Source organism: Aquarana catesbeiana, linkage group LG05, assembly GCF_042186555.1.
Source record: "Aquarana catesbeiana isolate 2022-GZ linkage group LG05, ASM4218655v1, whole genome shotgun sequence".
Lineage (NCBI taxonomy): Eukaryota > Metazoa > Chordata > Amphibia > Anura > Ranidae > Aquarana > Aquarana catesbeiana.
Genome location: NC_133328.1, coordinates 169,303,221 through 169,322,155, shown reverse-complemented (window position 1 = coordinate 169,322,155; position 18,935 = coordinate 169,303,221). Strand labels below are relative to the sequence as shown.

The following is an 18,935-nucleotide window of genomic DNA, read 5'->3' as shown; positions in this document are numbered from 1 at the left end:
TGGGGCAGCCAGTCTGAAAACCATTGCACAGGAGATGTCAATTTAAGCACGAGCACTTTATTTCCTAATGGGACTTTATTAATCCTTTGTGTGTTCTGCAATTTTTATGCGTGTTCTGCATTTTTTTGTGTGTTCTGCATGTTTTATATGAATTTGATCAACCCTAAGCGCAGCAAACTGTTTTTACATTCCTACTTTGCTTCTTTGCCATTTGCTTATTAGCGAGTTTTTTTTTACTGCAGCTGGAGTTTGATGATCAGTTCTTCTATCCAAGGCACTAAGGTTTATATTTCTCTAATACAGCAACAATACAATTTAGTACAAGAGGGTTAGGAGGGCCCTGCTCCTGGGAGCTTACAATCTAATAGGGATATATTGTATTTTGTTTTATTTTTTCATTTTATAATATAAATGTTTATGTATATATTGTGAACATAATAAGGTAAAAATGTACAAACCACTATATATTTTCTATAATATAGGAAATCTGACCTGCAATTACCTTGGGAAATGACCTTGTCAAACAACAGGTTGACCATGTAGTCCATGACAGAGGTCTAAGGAGATGTCATTAATCTGAGATGACAACTTTCTCTCTATATAAATGCAATGAGGCCAGTTGTGGAGGTACATAAGTAAAGACCACTCAGATATGTATTATATGTAACATGTTCCTGGGAAATACCAATTTCACATTACTTAGACTAAGAAATTTCTCATACTCTACTTGCTAAGGATTTATGATCTGTCATCTTTTACACAGGTGAAGCTATCCTGAAGAGCCTCATTAATATAAATATAGTGACAAGTAGATCTCCTGATACGAATGGCCCATAGTTTTGCTATAATGAAAGATGAAAATAAGCGTAGATTTCTCTTTGGCATTTTTTTTTACAAAGAAAATAAGCCTAAATACATTAAATAAACACCACAAAGGCTGAGAAGGTCAGTGTATTATTCCCTGAATTCCCACCCACTTTATTCCACTTGTGCTGCATGTGTCACATTTGAGAATTTGCATGGTGCTGTAATTTTTTTATAGGGATCAAGATCATGTTTTATGGTGTAATTAACCTCGGTGGGGATGTGAGGATTGCTTGTAAAAAATGCAAATCATCTAGAAGTAAAATATTGCAAGGAGGCCTTTATTAGCAAATGTTTATTGGAGGTGCATTAAAAACGCACACCAAAAGAAGGTGTGATTTGCAGATGCAGGGAAAATGCCTTGGAAATAATAGAAGCGCTAAAGAGTAAGCTGTTAGCTAAAAGAGCTAGATTAATAAATCCAGCTGTGCATAGGAACAGTAATTTACACAGGTCTATGTCATCAAAATATGTAAATTACATTGTACACAAGAAAGCATGTTAGTAGACCTGGAGAAAGCAATAAACAAAAAGTCAAGACCAAAAAGAAAGTATACGCATAGGAACTTGACACAAAAAGAGTTTTAGTATTTTATTACAGCAAAATTAGAAGTGTGAGATTCCACTTAGGAGTCCTATGACCTTATTGAAACAATGTGAAAGATGGCGATCTAACTATTTTGATAAAGTCCAAAAACAAAAATGGGGGACTATCCTGTTGTTTTAATGCGGTTGTAAACTGCGGTCGTTGCAAAAAAAAAAAAAAAAAAACCTGCAAGGCAATGGCATAATGTGTTAGTATTCATTGCATACTAGCACAATATGAAATACTTACCTTGGAACTAAGTCCTCCAGCGCTGTAATGTAACCGCTGAAAGGTCTGACATGTCCCCCCATACTTACCAACTGTCCTGAATTTCCCGGAACATTCCCGGGATTTATACTCTTTTGCTGATTTTATTGTTTCCCGGGAAATGTCCCGAGAAATCCGTTTTTTTACGATTTTTCGCCGCCGCCTCCCGCCGCTAGAGGTCCGCGGAGACAATGTCTCCGCCGGCCGCCATTTTTAAGAAGACCAGGAACATGGCTGGGTGGCTAGACGGAGCTCCTGCGTCCCGCCCACCCTCCGCCCCGCCTACCCCCCCACACCCCGCTTGATTCCGCCCACCCCTCGCCCCACTCCGCCCCGCTGCCGGTCTGTTATGGAAAGGGGCGGGGGTTCTATTGTAACCACACGGCCGGCGGAGACACTATTTTGTATACCCCCCTCTGATCTGCAATGGCGGCGGAGACCTGCTAGGACACCTGATGTAAGGGGGGGCTCCGCTGGGGACACCTGATGTAAGGGGGGCTCCGCTGGGGACACCTGATGTAAGGGGGGCTCCGCTGGGGACACCTGATGTAAGGGGGGCTCCGCTGGGGACACCTGATGTAAGGGGGGCTCCGCTGGGGACACCTGATGTAAGGGGGGCTCCGCTGGGGACACCTGATGTAAGGGGGGCTCCGCTGGGGACACCTGATGTAAGGGGGGACTCCGCTGGGGACATCTGATGTAAGGGGGGGCACCGCTGGGGACATCTGATGTAAGGGGGGGCACCGCTGGGGACATCTGATGTAAGGGGGGCACCGCTGGGGACACCTGATGTAAGGGGGGCACTGCTAGTGACATCTGATGTAAGGGGGGCTCCGCTGGGGACATCTGATGTAAGGGGGGCTTCGCTGGGGGACACCTGATGTAAGGGGGGGCTCCGCTGGGGACATCTGATGTAAGGGGGGCTCCGCTGGGGACACCTGATGTAAGGGGGGGCTCCGCTGGGGACACCTTAGGTAAGAGGGGCTCCGCTGGGGACACCTGATGTAAGGGGGGGCTCCGCTGAGGACATCTGATGTAAGGGGGGGCTCCGCTGGGGACATCTGATGTAAGGGGGGCTCCGCTGGGGACACCTGATCTAAGGGGGGGCTCAGCTGTGGACACCTGATGTAAGGGGGGGCACCGCTGGGGACATCTGATGTAAGGGGGGCACCGCTGGGGACATGTGATGTAAGAGGGGGCTCCGCTGGGGACATCTGATGTAAGGGGGGCTCTGCTGGGGACACCTAATGCGAGGACAGACTCTGCTGGGACACCTGATGCAAGGACAGACTCCGCTGGGGGCACCTGATGCAAGGACGGATGGCTGGTGGCAGGCAACGTGGCAGGTGACACGCTCAGGGATCCCACTGATTCGGTATTATGGTGAGTTGAATGATTTCATTTTATATTACAATGTAATAATAGAAATAATGCACTTCAATCATCCTGACACCAAAACAACCATGGTGCCGGGATGATTGAAGTGCTAACACCAGGTGTTTGGAGTATCTTTATCTGCTGATTGTTAAACTTTCTAGAATACATATATTTCTATTGTTGTGTAGGATCTGTCCCCCATCCCTCTCCCCCCCTTTCCCTCTCCATCCCTCATTCATCTCAAACTCTAACCACACCTCCTTTGAGCCATGCCCATTTAAGACACGCCCACTATCTTGCATAAACCATGCCTGTTTTTCGCAGCGCGCTACACTTTTTTACTTTCCCCCTGTGCCACGCCTACAAATGCATGCCCCGCCCCCTAATTATAATAAGACTCCGCCTACAGCCAAAAAAGTGTCCCTAAAATTTTTTTTACAATGTTGGCAACTATGGTCCCTCCTGTCTGTCTTCCCGGTTTGCACGCTCCGGCTATGTGATTTGCCAGAGCCCTCAGTTCCAGCATGAAGCTGTCAGAGTCCTGGATGTGAGGCCGGATTACAGAGGGGGCGCCCCTTGCAGCTAAGTGCAGGGTAACCCTGGGAGTGAGACAGGGAGTACGGTGCCCAAAGGTGCACGGGTTGCCAGAGCGCTGTTGCTGAGTAGCAGATAGCAGGGAGCTGCTGGGGTGCGCTGGTAAGGTTGAAGGGCAACCGTGCAAGGAGGGATTCCAGGTATGGAGCCGTGGAGCAACCAGGAGCGGAGTCAGAGCCAGGCCAATGGTCATTCAGCACAGGAATCAGTCCAAGGTGAGGTACAGCAGGATAATCAGGAACAGAGAAGGTAGCCGAGCCGGGGGTCAAACACAGGAGGATGATCAAGGTACAGATGCGGAGCCAAAGAATAGTCAGGTCCAAGCCGGGGTCAATGCAGGCGGAATACTGGAGCAGTCAGGCAAGCCGAGTAGTAACAGGAAGCAGATATCACAACCAGGGGCGTAACTACCACCATAGCGACCCATGCGGGCGCTATGGGGCCCGCAGCCGAGTGGGGCCCAGTGAGGATAAGAGTACTGCCGGCACAGTCTCCCAGCCAGGAGAAGAGAGAGCAAAGGAATATGTATCAGCAGAGAGCTGAATTGCCCGATGTAAGAGCTTTCATTAGAACTTCCAGTGTTCCCGGGGCTCACGTCACATAGCTCCACCTTTTGGCCCGGTGCCTTTGATAGACAGAACGCCGATCCAATGCGGGACATGTGACGTCATCAAAGGCGTCGGGCCAAGAGGTGGGGCTATGTGACGATGAGCCCCGGGAAGACAGGAAATTCAAATGAAAGCTATTACAGCAGGCAATCCCACTCTCTGCTGATCCGGGTGGCTTGCCTCTTCCTCTGCATAGGTGGGGCTGTATGGGGCACAGGCAGACCAGGCTGTATTGGGCACAGGTCACGCTGTATGGGGCACAGGTCACGCTGTATTGGGCACAGGTCACGCTGTATGTGGCACAGGTCACGCTGCATTGGGCACAGGTCACGCTGTATGTGGCACAGGTCATGCTGCATTGACACTAGGGCAGCTGTGTGGGGGTTGGGGCTGTTTGCAGGGGGGCCCCATACAACATTTTGCTATGGGGCCCTGCTATTTCTAGTTACGCCCCTGATCACAACAGGAACAAGGAACACAGGAAGCTGATGATAATCCAGCAACCAGCATGCACCAGCAGCAGGTTTAAATAGGCAGAAGGGCGCCACCATGAGGAATAATGGCAGAATTACCCGTCCTACGGTTATCACCCTGACAGAAGCTCTGTACCTTCAGAGCACATACACCAGTGATGTCACTGGCTGCATGCTGGGTGAATATCACCTAAACAGTACACGTCTAGGAGATATTCATTTTACCTACAGGTAAGCCTTATTATAGGCTAGCATGTAGGTAAAAATCACCAAGTGGGGTTTACAACCACTTTAAATTTGACAGGAAGGTAATTAACATTTTTCAGCATCCATCAACGTTTCAACTTTATAATGACTTTGTGCTGTCAAATAGCATATTTGATACAACCCAGCCAGGTTAGGAAATACAGTGTCTTGAAAAAGTATTCATACCCCTTAAAACTTTCCACATTTGGTTATGTTACAACCAAAAACGGGAATGTATTTTATTGGGATTTTATGTGATAGACCAACATAAAGTGGCACAAAAATGTGAAGTGGAAGGAAAATGATAAATGGTTTTCAAAATATTTTACAAATAAATATGTAAAAAGTGTGGCGTGCATTTGTATTCAGCCCCTTTACTCTGATACCCCTAACTAAAATCTAGTGGAACCAATTGCCTTCAGAAGTCACCTTATTAGTAAATAGAGTTCACCTGTGTGTAAATTATTCTCAGTATAGATACAGCTGTTCTGTGAAGCCTTCAGAGAACCTTAGTGAACAAACAGCATAATGAAGGCCAAGGAACACACCAGACAGGTCAGGGATAAAGTTGTGGAGAAGTTTAAAGCAGGGTTAGGTTATAAAAAAATATCCCAAGCTTTGAACATCTCACAGAGCACTGTTCAATCTATCATCCGAAAATGGAAAGCGTATGGCACAACTGCAAACTTACCAAGACATGGCTGTCCACCTAAACGGAGAGGCTGGGCAAGGAGAGCATTATTCAGAGAAGCAGCCAAGAGGCCCATGGTAACTCTGGAAGAGCTGCAGAGATCCACAGCTCAGGTGGGAGAATCTGTCCACAGGACAACTATTTGTGTACTCCAAAAATCTGGCGTAATAGGGCGTACACACGGTCGGACTTTGTTCGGATATTCCGACAACAAAATCCTAGGATTTTTTCCGACGGATGTTGGCTCAAACTTGTCTTGCATACACACGGTCACACAAAGTTGTCGGAAAATCCGATCGTTTTAAACGCGGTGACGTAAAACATGTACGTCGGGACTATAAACGGGGCAGTGGCCAATAGCTTTCATCTCTTTATTTATTCTGAGCATGCGTGGCACTTTGTCCGTCGGATTTGTGTACACACGATCGGAATTTCCGACAACGGATTTTGTTGTCGGAAAATTTTATCTCCTGCTCTCCAACTTTGTGTGTCGGAAAATCCGATGGAAAATGTCCGATGGAGCCCACACACGGTCGGAATTTCCGACAACACACTCCGATCGGACATTTTCCATTGGAAAATCCGACCGTGTGTATGGGGCATTAGTCATACACTCCAGAAATCTGGCCTTTATGGAAGAGTGGCGAGTAGAAAGCCATTGTTGAAAAAAAGCCATAAGAAGTCCCATTTGCAGTTTGCGAGAAGCCATGTGGGGACACAGCAAACATGTGAAAGAAGGTGCTCTGGTCAGATGAGACCAAAATTGAACTTTTTGGCCCAAAAGCAAAACGTGTAGCGTTGTAATAAACAGCACAGTACAGTTCAGTTTAGTTCAAACACAGTTATTGCCCCGTACGCACGATCGCACATTCCGACAACAAAATCCATTGTTTATTTCTGAAGGATATTGGTTCAAACTTGTCTTGCATACACACGGTCTTATAAAGTTGGTCGGAAATTGCGAATGTCGTGACATACAACAAATACGACGAGCCGCTGTCATAAATTCCGATCGTGTGTACACAATTCCGATGTACAAAAGTTCCACGCATGCTCGAAATCAAGCAGAAGAGCTGCACTGGCTATTGAACTTCCTTTTTCTCGGCTTGTCGTACGCGTTCTTGACGTTCGGAATTTACGACAAGATTTGTGTGACCATGTGTATGCAAGACAAGTTTGAGCCAACATCTGTCGGAAAAAATCCATGGATTTTGTTGTCGGAATGTCCGATCGTGTGTACAGGGCATTAGACTGTAATTCTGTATTGTGCTGCCACATAGTGGCTTTTGAGGGAACTACTCCAGGCAGCCCCGTACCGCAATAGTTTTGCTGCCTGTTATGCTACGTACACACGGTCGGACTTTACGGCGGACTTGGTCCGTCACACTTTCTGACGGACTTTGTCCGCCAGGTGCGCCGGACTTTAAAACGGACGGACTTGCCCACACACGACCGGACTTTTCCGGCGGGCTAAGTCCGCCCGTCTTTCCGACGGACTTTCGCCGGAGTTACGGCGGACTTTCAGAATGAACGGACTTGCCCACACACGGACAAGTCCGTTCATTTTGAACGTGACTCATGTGCGACGGGACTAGAAAAGGAAATCAATCTTGCCGCTTTTATCGGCAAGATTGACACCTTGCGAGCCCCGTCGCGAGGCATACCAGGCCCTTAGGTCTGGTATAAATTATAAAGGGGAAGCCCCTACGCCGAAAAAACGGCGTGGGGTCCCCCCTAAGATCCATACCAGACCCCGATCCGAGCACGCAGCCTGGCCGGTCAGGAAAGGGGGTGGGGACGAGCGAGCGCCCCCCCCCCTCCTGAACTGTACCAGGCCGCATGCCCTCAACATGGGGGGTGGGTGCTTTGGGGGAGGGGGGCGCCCTGCGGGGCCCCTCACCCCAAAGCACCTTGTCCCCATGTTGATGAGGACAAGGGCCTCTTCCCGACAACCCTGGCCATTGGTTGTCGGGGTCTGCGGGCGGGGGGCTTATCGGAATCCGGGAGCCCCCTTTAATAAGAGGGCCCCCAGATCCCGGCCCCCCCACCCTATGTGAATGAGTATGGGGTACATGGTACCCCTACCCATTCACCTAGGGAAAAAGTGTCAATAATAAAACACACTACACAGGTTTTTAAAATATTTTATTAAACAGCTCCGGGGGGGGGGGGTCTTCTTCCGGCTTCGGGGGTCCCTCCGCTTCATCTTCTCCCGGCGTCCGGTTGGTTCTTCTCCGCTCTCTTCTCCCGGTGTTCCAGTTCTTCGGCCGGCTCCTCTGCTGTCTTCAGGTAGCTCTCTTGCCAGCAGAGGTCCGGACTTCTGGGCTTCTGGGCTTCTTCTCTTCTCTTCTCCAGATGTTGACACGACGCTCTCTCCAACTGGACTGTTCTCTGAGGGCTGCGTTGTGACTTATATAGGCGGAGACCCCGCCCCCTTTTGATGTCACAGTCCCTGGGCATGCTGGGACTGTGACGTTTTAGGGGCGTGGTCACTGGGTGATGTTGACCACGCCCCCTAAAACGTCACAGTCCCAGCATGCCCAGGGACTGTGACATCATTAGGGGGCGGGGTCTCCGCCTATATAAGTCACAACGCAGCCCTCAGAGAACAGTCCAGTCGGAGAGAGCGTCGTGTCAACATCTGGAGAAGAGAAGAGAAGAAGCCCAGAAGTCCGGACCTCTGCTGGCAAGAGAGCTACCTGAAGACAGCAGAGGAGCCGGCCGAAGAACTGGAACACCGGGAGAAGAGAGCGGAGAAGAACCAACCGGACGCCGGGAGAAGATGAAGCGGAGGGACCCCCGAAGCCGGAAGAAGACCCCCCCCCCCGGAGCTGTTTAATAAAATATTTTAAAAACCTGTGTAGTGTGTTTTATTATTGACACTTTTTCCCTAGGTGAATGGGTAGGGGTACCATGTACCCCATACTCATTCACATAGGGTGGGGGGGCCGGGATCTGGGGGCCCTCTTATTAAAGGGGGCTCCCGGATTCCGATAAGCCCCCCGCCCGCAGACCCCGACAACCAACGGCCAGGGTTGTCGGGAAGAGGCCCTTGTCCTCAACATGGGGACAAGGTGCTTTGGGGTGGGGGGCCCCGCAGGGCGCCCCCCCTCCCCCAAAGCACCCACCCCTCATGTTGAGGGCATGCGGCCTGGTACGGTTCAGGAGGGGGGGGGGCGCTCGCTCGTCCCCACCCCCCTTTCCTGACCGGCCAGGCTGCGTGCTCGGATCGGGGTCTGGTATGGATTTTAGGGGAGACCCCACGCCGTTTTTTCGGCGTAGGGGCTTCCCTTTAAAATCCATACCAGACCTAAGGGCCTGGTATGCCCCGCGCTCGCTGCAATAGGAAAATTTGTTTTTCCTATTGCAGCGAGCGCGAGATGCAATACCCTGCCCTCGTGTTGTATCTGGTCCGTCGGACCAGCATACACACGAGCGGGCTTTTCGTCGGACCAGCACACAGACGAGCGGACTTTCCGCCCAAAACTGGGTCCGACGGGAAGATTTAAAACTTGTTTCAAATCTAGGTCCGGCGGACTTTGGGGAAAAAGTCCGGCGGAAAAGTCCGCTGGCGCCTACACACAGGCGGATTGTCCGGCACACTCTGGTCCGCCGGAAAGTCCGACCGTGTGTACGCGGCATTATACTTTGTCTTATGCTTTGACAAGAAAGAAAAAGCGTGGAACACAGGATGCCTGAAATAAAATTTACTGAGCAAGTGACTCCTTTTTTTGTCAGTGTATCTTCACAGAACAAGGATGGGAGTCTTAGATTGGCACCCAATCGGCTTGCAGCATTGATAGCTTGGAGTGGTGACTCCTGCATGACTCACTAACAGTAAATATGTTTAATGCTTGTTACATACCCCATTACAATTTCATTGACATTAATAATATTATTGCATTCATACTATAAACTTCAAGTTGCATGTTCCTTTTTTGTCCCATCATTTGGCTGATACCACTATATAACAGTTTTATCTCATAGGAGCTCTGCACACAATGGCCACAAATAATCCCATAGGACTGCTAAAAGGAAAAATAGCAAGTGATTTCAAACACAAACATCACAACATAACTAGACATCAGAAATAGAAATACAAGTTTTCTGAGATGGCTACAGATCAGCATTAAGTTGGGTAAAAGACAGAGGGGCAGTGAAGTAAACATTAAAGGTACAGTAGGTATTGAAAATTAAAGGATTATTGTATTTTTATTTTATCTTTAGAGATGCAATCATAGACATGTACACATATTCTATAGGTCTACAAGACACACAAGGAGTTACTTCTATCTTTGGGGAACAAAGGTTTATCTGCCATAATAATGCTGGATGGTTACCAGACTTCTCACACACTTCTCACACCTTAAAGTGTTACGAAACCTAGGACCTTGCATTCACTATATCTGGTCTCCCACACTACACAGAACATGGAAATGCAATTATTTTAGTAAATATATAAATTGATCAATACCTTTTCTCATGAGCAGTATATAGCAGTCTTGTGACTTCTATCAGTGCCTGGTTAAAGCTTGTAGGAGGAGTTTTCATACTGCACTGACTGTCCAATTAGCATGCAGGACCCCTGACTCTCTGTCTGTCCTCCAAAGGTATGCACAGATAATAGACGCCAAAGTGTTCTTATAAATTAAAATCACACTTCCATAGAGAACAGTTCAGCTTTCACAAGCCACATTAACTAGACATCAGAAATATAAATACAAGTTTTCTGAGATGGTTACAGATTAGCATTATGCCGCGTACACACAACCGGACTTTCCGGCAGAAAAGGTCCGACGGAATCATTCCATCGGACATTCCGATCGTGTGTGGGCTTCATTGGACTTTTTCTTTCTAAAATTCTGACAGACTTAGAAATAGAACATGCTTCAAATCTTTCCAACAGACTCAATTCCTATTGGGAAAACCGTTCATCTGTATGCTAGTCCGACGGACCAAAAATGACGCAAGAGCAGCTATTGGCTACTGGCTATTGAACTTCCTTTTTTTAGTCCCATTGTACGTCATCGCATTCTAAACTAACGGACTTTGGTGTGATCGTGTGTAGGCAAGTCCGTTTCAGCGGAACTCCGTCTGAAAGACCGCCAGAGTTTACTCTGACGGAAAGTCCGGTCGTGTGTACACGGCATTAGGTTGAGTAAAAGACAGAGGGGCAGTGAAGTAAGCTTTGCTTGACAGTGTTTCACCTCATTAGAGAGAACAGAAAGATATTATTATTAGTCCAAAAGGCATCCAATCATGTACAAGCTAAAATGCTGTTTTTTATTCTCCTTGCATGTCCCCCTCGAATCTACAGCGACTGCACATTTCAAGTGCACTTTCAGTGCAATTTTTAAGTGCACTTTGCACTTGTAGTTTGCACTTGTAGTGCAAAGTGGATTTGCCTTTCGTAAATAAGGAGGATCAGCAGGAAGCAGAGCTTGCATATGTAATGACCAAGAAAAGATGAAACCAAGAATATTTATAGTCGCAAACTGTATTTAGTAATATGCTGGGGAAACTGCTGCAGATTCCTGCCAGGTGTGACCAATTGTACTGAATGTGAGCTGTAATAGGCACGAGCAGAGCCTGCAGGGTTAACAACCCTCATCCTCTCTTCTACTCTGAGCTGACTGGGGGGGTACGGCAGAGTGATTAGAGCACACCGCTCCGGCTCTCTGTTCTCTAAGCCGCCTGTCACAAACACGGCAGAACAGAGAACTGGTGGTTCCCAATTAACCACTTAAGCCCCGGACCATTTTGCTGACCAAAGACCAGAGCACTTTTTTGCGATTCGACACTGCGTCGCTTTACCTGACAATTGCGCGGTCGTGAGACGTGGCTCCCCAAAAACAAAAATGACGTCCTTTTTTTTCCCACAAATAGAGCTTTCTTTTGGTAGTATTTGATCACCTCTATGATTTTTATTTTTTGCGCTATAAACAAAAAAAGAGCGACAATTTTGAAAAAAATGCGATATTTTTTACTTTTTGCTATAATAAATATCCCCAAAAAATATATAAAAAAACATTTTTTTTCCTCAGTTTACGCCGATATGTATTCTTCTACATATTTTTGGTAAAAAAAAAAAATATCGCAATAAGCGTTTATTGATTGGTTTGCGCAAAAGTTATAGCGTCTACAAAATAGGGGATAGTTTTATGGCATTTTTATTAATATTTTTTTTTTTTACTAGTAATGGCAGCGATCAGCGATTTTTATCGTGACTGCAACATTATGGCGGACACATCAAACAATTTTGACACATTTTTGGGACCACTGGCATTAATACAGCGATCAATGCTAAAACATTGCATTGATTACTGTAAAAATGTCACTGGCAGTGAAGGGGTTAACCACTAGGTGGCGCTGTAGGGGTTAAGTGTGTCCTAGGGAGTGTTTCTAACTGTGGGGGGAGGGGCTGTGTGTGACACTACATTGATCGCCGCTCCCGATCACAGGGAGCAGAGATCAGTGACAGTGTCACTAGGCAGAATGGGGAGATGCTTATTAACATTAGCATCTCCCCGTTCTTCCTCACCGTGAGATGATAGCGGGTATACCCACGGACATCGGGTCCACGGGACCCGCAATCACGGTCACGGAGCTCCCGGCGAACCACCTCTTAAAGGACAACATACAGGTTGTCCTTTAAGAGGTGGCGTGCCCTTCTGCCACAGTATATCTGCGTGAGGCGGTCAGGAAGTGGTTAATAAAGAGGCGTGCACCCCTTTTGTTGATTAGGAGCAGTATCTGCTCTAATTATTATGCTTAGAAGAGTGGCGCAAGCTTGTGCTTGCACTACTCTTTGTTAAAGCGGAACTATGCTTACCTCGGCTCCAGCAATGCTGCGTCCCCAAGCTCCCTGCCCGGTCTCGATTTCCGGCATGCGCGGGAGTTCAGTCACATTCTGCATTGCCAAATTTGTACAGAGAGGTGTGTGTGCACGGCTCACTGTACAAGGGCGGACAGGAAGGTGACTAAACTCTTTTTTTGCAAATTCTTTATTTAAAGTATCCAGCATCAACAGAGCAGCAAAACACAATATTAGCATACGTACATGAAATGACCCATCAAAGGACCTGAACCATCAGGAAGGTGAGTCATTTTAATGCAGAAGAGACAAAGCCTGTCTCTTCTGCAATAAAACCTCCTCCTGTTTGACCATTTTCAATTTTGCCTTATAGTTCCACTTTAATTACCACCAAGGTTTGTAAAACAGTAACATTCACCGATAAACCCCTCAAAGCAGAACTAAACCCACTGATTTAACCGTTTCCCAAAAACGATAAATTCAAGGCATTCCTTGAATGATAACTGTAAGGGCTAGTTTACACTTGCTTCAAAACAAGGCTTCGGACAAGCTTTGTCAACCACTTCACCCCTGGATGATTTGGCTGCTGAATGACCGGGCCATTTTTTGCAATTCGGCACTGCGTCGCTTTAACTGACAATTGCGCGGTCGTGCAACGCCGCACCCAAACAAAATTGAAGTCCATTTTTTCCCCACAAATAGAGCTTTCTTTTGGTAGTATTTGATCACCTCTGCAGTTTTTATTTTTTGCGCTATAAACAAAAAAAGAGCGACAATTTTTAAAAAAACACAATATTTTGTACTTTTTGCTATAATAAATATCCCCATTTTTTTTTTAAAAAAAAGCTAATTTTTTCTCAGTTTAGGCCGATATGTATTCTTCTACATATTTTTTGGTAAACAAACCCCCAATAACTGTATATTGTTTGGTTTGCGCAATAGTTATAGTGACTACAAAATAGGGGATAGATTTATAGCATTTTTATTATTTTTTTTTACTAGTAATAGCGGTGATATGCAATATTTATCGGGACGGCAACATTATGGCGGACACATCGGACACTTTTGACACATTTTTGGGACCACTGGCATTTATACAGCGATCGGTGCTATAAAAATGTACTGATTACTGTAAAAATTACACTGGCAGGGAAGGGGTTAACACTAGGGGGCGATCAAGGGGTTAACTGTGTTCCCTGTGTGTGTTTCTAACTGTAGGGGGAGGGGACTGACCTAGAGGAAATGACAGATCGTTGTTCCTAGCTATTAGGAACTCACGATCTGTCACTCCTCTCAGAACAGAACACAGATTTGTGTGCTTACACACACACTTCCCTGTTCTGCCTCTTGTGCCCACGATCGCTCGTGGGCGGCAGTCATTGTGGCCGTTGGCCATGAGCATCGGCAAACCCGCAGTGCAGCGGGCTCACGCGCGCCTGCTATCCCGAACTCGCAAGCCGACGTACTGCTACGACGGCTCGCGGGATCGTGCCGACCTGCCGCGGTATAATGACGCCGGCAGGTCAGCAAGCAGGTTAAAGCTCTCTGAACGACAGTCAAAGCTCCTGTCACTAAATAAAATGGTTAGCTTACAGTCCTGTTTACACCTGCTTTTGCTTGGTGCTTAGTTGTGGCTTCAGTGGGCCTTCGGTGGAGCTTCGGTGGGGCTTTGGTGAGGCTTCGTGGGGCTTCAGTGGGGCTTCAGTGGGGCTTCAAGCGAGCTTTGCCATAGACTTCTAAGCCAAAGCAAAGCAAAGCAAAAGCAGGTGTAAACAGGACTGTAAGCTAAGTAAAGCCTGTCCAAAGTCTTGTTGAAGCCTTGTTGAAGCCTTGTTGAGGCCTTGTTGAGGCCTTGTTGAAGCCAAAGCAAGTGTAAATGAGCCCTTAATAAAAATAGCTAGTTTCCAGTACTGTTTACACCTTGCTTTTGCTTGGTGCTTCGGTGGGGCTTCAATGAGGCTTCGATGAGACTTTGGTGGGGGTTCGATGAGGCTTTGGTGAGGCTTCGGTGGGGCTTCAAGTGAGCTTTGCCATAGACTTCTATGGAGGGTTTGAAGACTCTTTGAAGCACAACTAAAGAGACATGGGTATAATTTTTGCAGCGAAGCCTAAGCAAAGCAAAAGCAAGGTGTAAACAGGATTGTAAGCTAACCATTTTCTTTAGTGACAGGAGCTTTGACCAGCGTTCAGAGAGCTTTAACAAAGCCTGTCCGAAGCCTTGTTTTGAAGCAAGTGTAAACTAGCCCTAACTGATCACATCTGCAGCACCGTGGCAAAAGCAGATCAAACAGGCTAAGATGGCAGCTTCCTTTACTGTATTAATAACATTAGAATGACTACAGTTCCTCTTCAATAGTCAATATTACTCCAAGTAAATATCCATTCATAGACTCAGCACTTGCAAGAAAAAGCATGGCTGTTACTTATCTATTTCATATCTAGAATCTCTTTGAAAGGCTAAAAGTACACATTTTATTGTCAAATTGTTAAATGTTAACAATATTGTTAAAAAAGGCAAAAGAGCCCTAAAACTTACATATAAGGACTTGATCAGTTTTTTATCTGAAGTCATAAGATATTACATATTACACAGGCCTGTGCTCCCATTTAGTAGGTAGGTCAAGTGATTATATTTGCAGTTCTGGAATTTGTCAGCATTTGTCAGGATTAGTGAGTCAGCAAGTGCTGAAGCCAGGCCGGTCGCGGTTTCAGTGCGATATTTAAAAGGAGTCCAGTGCTGTTTTGTGCACTGGTTCAGCTGCGATTAAAGACTGAAAAACGCACAGGACTCTTTTAAAAAATGCACCACAGAGAAGGCTGCCAGTTCACATGTCATGCAAATTGGATGCGGTTCAAAACGCATCCAATTCGCATATATGTGAACCCAGCCTAAAAATAAGCCAGCAATGGCAGCTTCCATTTTTTCATCCTGATAGGTTCACAGATATATAATTACAATACAAACTGGCAGAATTAGTGAAGAATATTTTTATATCATTATACTTCTTGGAATATATCATTCATTCTTGGAATTGTATCACTTTTTCTTACCTCACAATACTCAGTGATGATGCAGAAACTTGCATTCTCTAGAAAGCTTGAATGAAACTTCACAATGGCTGGGTGGTCTAGCTTTGAGAGTAGTTGTGCTTCCAGGTTAGCTTGAACTGTTTCATTTGGATTCAACTCACCAACAGCTATTTCTTTCAGCACCTTTCTGTAAAAAAAAATATATATTTTCAGATAAACCAAATAAATAATTATTTGAAAAGTTCATTTCTAAAAATAGTTTGGCCACGCGATAAGCCCATTAGCAAGTGGTAGTTCACTTAATGTATAATTCAACTTTAAAATCTACCTTTAGCCTAGGTTCACATTGATGCAATTTGGTATTCGATTTGACATGTCAAATCCCATGACAAATTGGCGGCTATTGCCGGCAATGGCATTGTCCAAATCGGCGCGCCGCAGACTTTGCAGGACCGCACCGATTCCCAAAAGTAGTATCTGTTCTACTTTTGGCGACTTCAGGGTGTGATTTGTATAGACATCTGTGCAGGAACCCACACAGATGTCTCTAAAATCGCTTCCGAAGGCAGTCGTATGAGTTCGGCACAATTTCAATCCCGCTGTCAGTGTGAACCTAGGCTTAGGCAGATCATGGCTGGGGGGGATCGTTAGGGAGCTGTTTATATCCTCCTAAAAGCAGGAAGCAGTGGAAATGCCCAAATGTTATGCTGAGCCTTCAGTTAAATGACTGAAATCAAGTGAATGAAGGGGGCTGGCCAGAGAGAGCTAAGCTGGGGTGCAAAGTGCTAGATGATGCTGGACATCATCCAGCCAGAAATGAGGCAGGTTCCATTTGACTTGTTGCAGCACAATGAATTTTCAGTAAAAACTGAGTAAGTTCAGTACAGGAGAAGAGCTCGTACAACTGAAAGCCGAACTTCATTCATTTTTTCATCTTTCCATCTATTAAATCTTCTGCCCTTGTTGTCTTAACTTTGGATAGTAAAACATTTTTTTCTGCCAGTAAATACCTTATACAGCCCACTTCCTGTTTTTTGCCTGGTAAAAATCCTAGGCTTATGACATCATGCAAGGGGGGGGGGGGGGGGGGGATGAGTCATAAGAGGGCCAATGAGAGCTGCAGAACTGGAGACGTGCCTCTGCTGGTTTGTGTAAATCCAGGAAATGAACTGGCAGCAGCTTGAGCTGCCCACAATTAAAATGGCTGCAGCCAGACTCAGTGGAGGGAGATTTCTGCAGCATATTTGGAAAGTACAGAATCACAGTATATATAAAATAATATGCAAAGTGGTTGTAGAGAAGCTTCAGAATGGCAAAGATGTTTTTATTACAAATTATGTCAGCAGACTGCAGTTCCTCTTGAAGGTAAGGTTGGAATTCAGGTTTATGGTAATATGCTTCTTGCATCAAGTACAATGCAACACCTGTTTTAGAGTTAGGCTGGCCATTCAGCAGGAACGGGAAAATCTCTGGGTAGGCTGGTTGTACTAAAGTAGATCTATCGATTAACTTCAGTACAACCAGCCTTTCTGGTTTTTCTTCTGAGATCACTGCCAGCGGCTATAACCACCAGCAGTGATTATTGTATTCTGACGACGGGGAAACCTCCCACTGTCAACATTCAATAGTGCAGCGGGAGGGATTCCCCATCATTATGAAATGTGTAGATGGGGGAATCGAGCGATTTTCTTTCCTATGGTTGAAGAACAGAAAATAACAAAATCTATGGCTTGCTTTAGTCTACAAAGCATACAATGACAGCCTTCAAAGCTGCACAGAAGCTTTGGCTATGACAAGTAACGGATATCTATGGTGACCTTATTTACCAGACAACATTTATCTCAAATATATACAATTAGAAGTAACTAAAAGAAAAATGATAACGGTTTTGGTAAATAACATTTTAAAATGACATTTTGATTCAAGTCTGATGTCAAAGCAAAAGTGTTCTGAACCCAGCGATATCAAAGCTGTCCCTTGCCACTCTGCCCACCATTATCTTCTCTCCTGCATCTTTGGGGTTCCATGTCCCTGGCTGTACTACCCATATCTTTTAGAAGCCATGGATGACCCGGGTGTACAACAGGGGCGGCCCGTCCATTAGGGGCAACGGGCACCGCCCCCTCAATGCATTACGGCCACCCCCTATATGCAATGGATAGATTCGTGCATAGCATGAATCTATCCATGGCCGCCGCGGCCACCCCCTATTCATGCGCCCGGCCCCTTTTGAAGCACCTGATTTTTTGAAGCACCTGATAGGCTTCAGAATAGGGTGGGCATGGGACACGGAGAGTGTGACCGAAGTGCACCCTGGTGTATTGCAACAGCAAATGAATATTCGCTGTTGCAACACTGATCCTCCTTCCGGGCAATCGGAAAGCAGGTCTGATACCCGCCACCCGATTGGCTAAAAGGACAGGCGATCCTATTGGATGCCTAGGAGGAGGGGAGGAGACGCACGGCAGAAGTGAGGAGGAGAAGAGCCGCTGGCCGATGCCTGGATGCACGGTCCCTGCAACACTCCTCCGATGCCCGATCCCCGCCGCTACTCCTCGGATGCCCGCCGTCTAGATGGGGTAAGTGCCGGTGGACCGAACGGCAGACGGGGGGGTTTGAGTTGCTGCTGGGGGTTCTGTTGTTTACCACCCCCCAAACAAAAAAATACCAGCCACCACTGATGTGCAATGTATTGCGCAGGAGCCACATGCAATTTACACTATTTTATAAATTGCTCGGGGGGCATTCAAAATCCCTTCTACTAAAAATCTATAGCAATAAAAAAAAAATGAAAGCACAGATCCACCCAAAAATGGAACTTCTGCTGGTTCGTCTCCAACCCCCCCCCCACAGGTCCCCTTCCCCACTTCCGGGTGACGGGTCCGCGGCACCGTCTCTCGGAAGTTCCCCACCCCTCCTCCCTTCTCCGCCACCAGTCCAATCAGAAAGTGCAGCGCGCTTTGCGCATGCACAGTAGGAAACCGGCTGTGAAGCCGGAAAATGCTTCACTGCCGGTTTCCCTTACCGGCAATGGCGGCGGCTGCACCTGACACCCGATCCGAAGTCCATATAGTAAAAGTCAGCAGCTGCAGTATTTGTAGCTGCTGACTTTTATTTTTTTTTTCGCCAGGCTGGAACTCCGCTTTAAGTTCTGTTTTAAATATATATTTTTCATTATCTGTAAAAACAAAATTACAAATAAACATGAATTGCAGAGTAAAAACATAAATAAAACCAATGCAGCCACCACTAAGGACTGATAAGTCTCAATATATTACATTTTTGTTCTTGTGTTTAGTTGTACTTTAAGAAACCTCGAATTATTAAAAGTAAAATGGTGTATTATACCAGAAATACAATTAATTATATCATAGCATGTCAACGT

At 46.2% G+C, this 18,935-nt stretch overlaps 1 protein-coding gene across 2 annotated transcripts in view; it reads right to left on the bottom strand.

Annotated features, from left to right (window-relative positions):
- NEK11 (NIMA related kinase 11) overlaps positions 1-18,935 on the bottom strand; it is a 505,456-nt gene that overhangs the window by 365,438 nt on the left and 121,083 nt on the right. For both annotated transcript variants that reach the window (XM_073630337.1, XM_073630339.1), the window contains exon 3: positions 15,572-15,737. In XM_073630337.1, the coding sequence (XP_073486438.1) occupies positions 15,572-15,737 (166 nt within the window). The remainder of the gene's footprint in view (positions 1-15,571; positions 15,738-18,935) is intronic.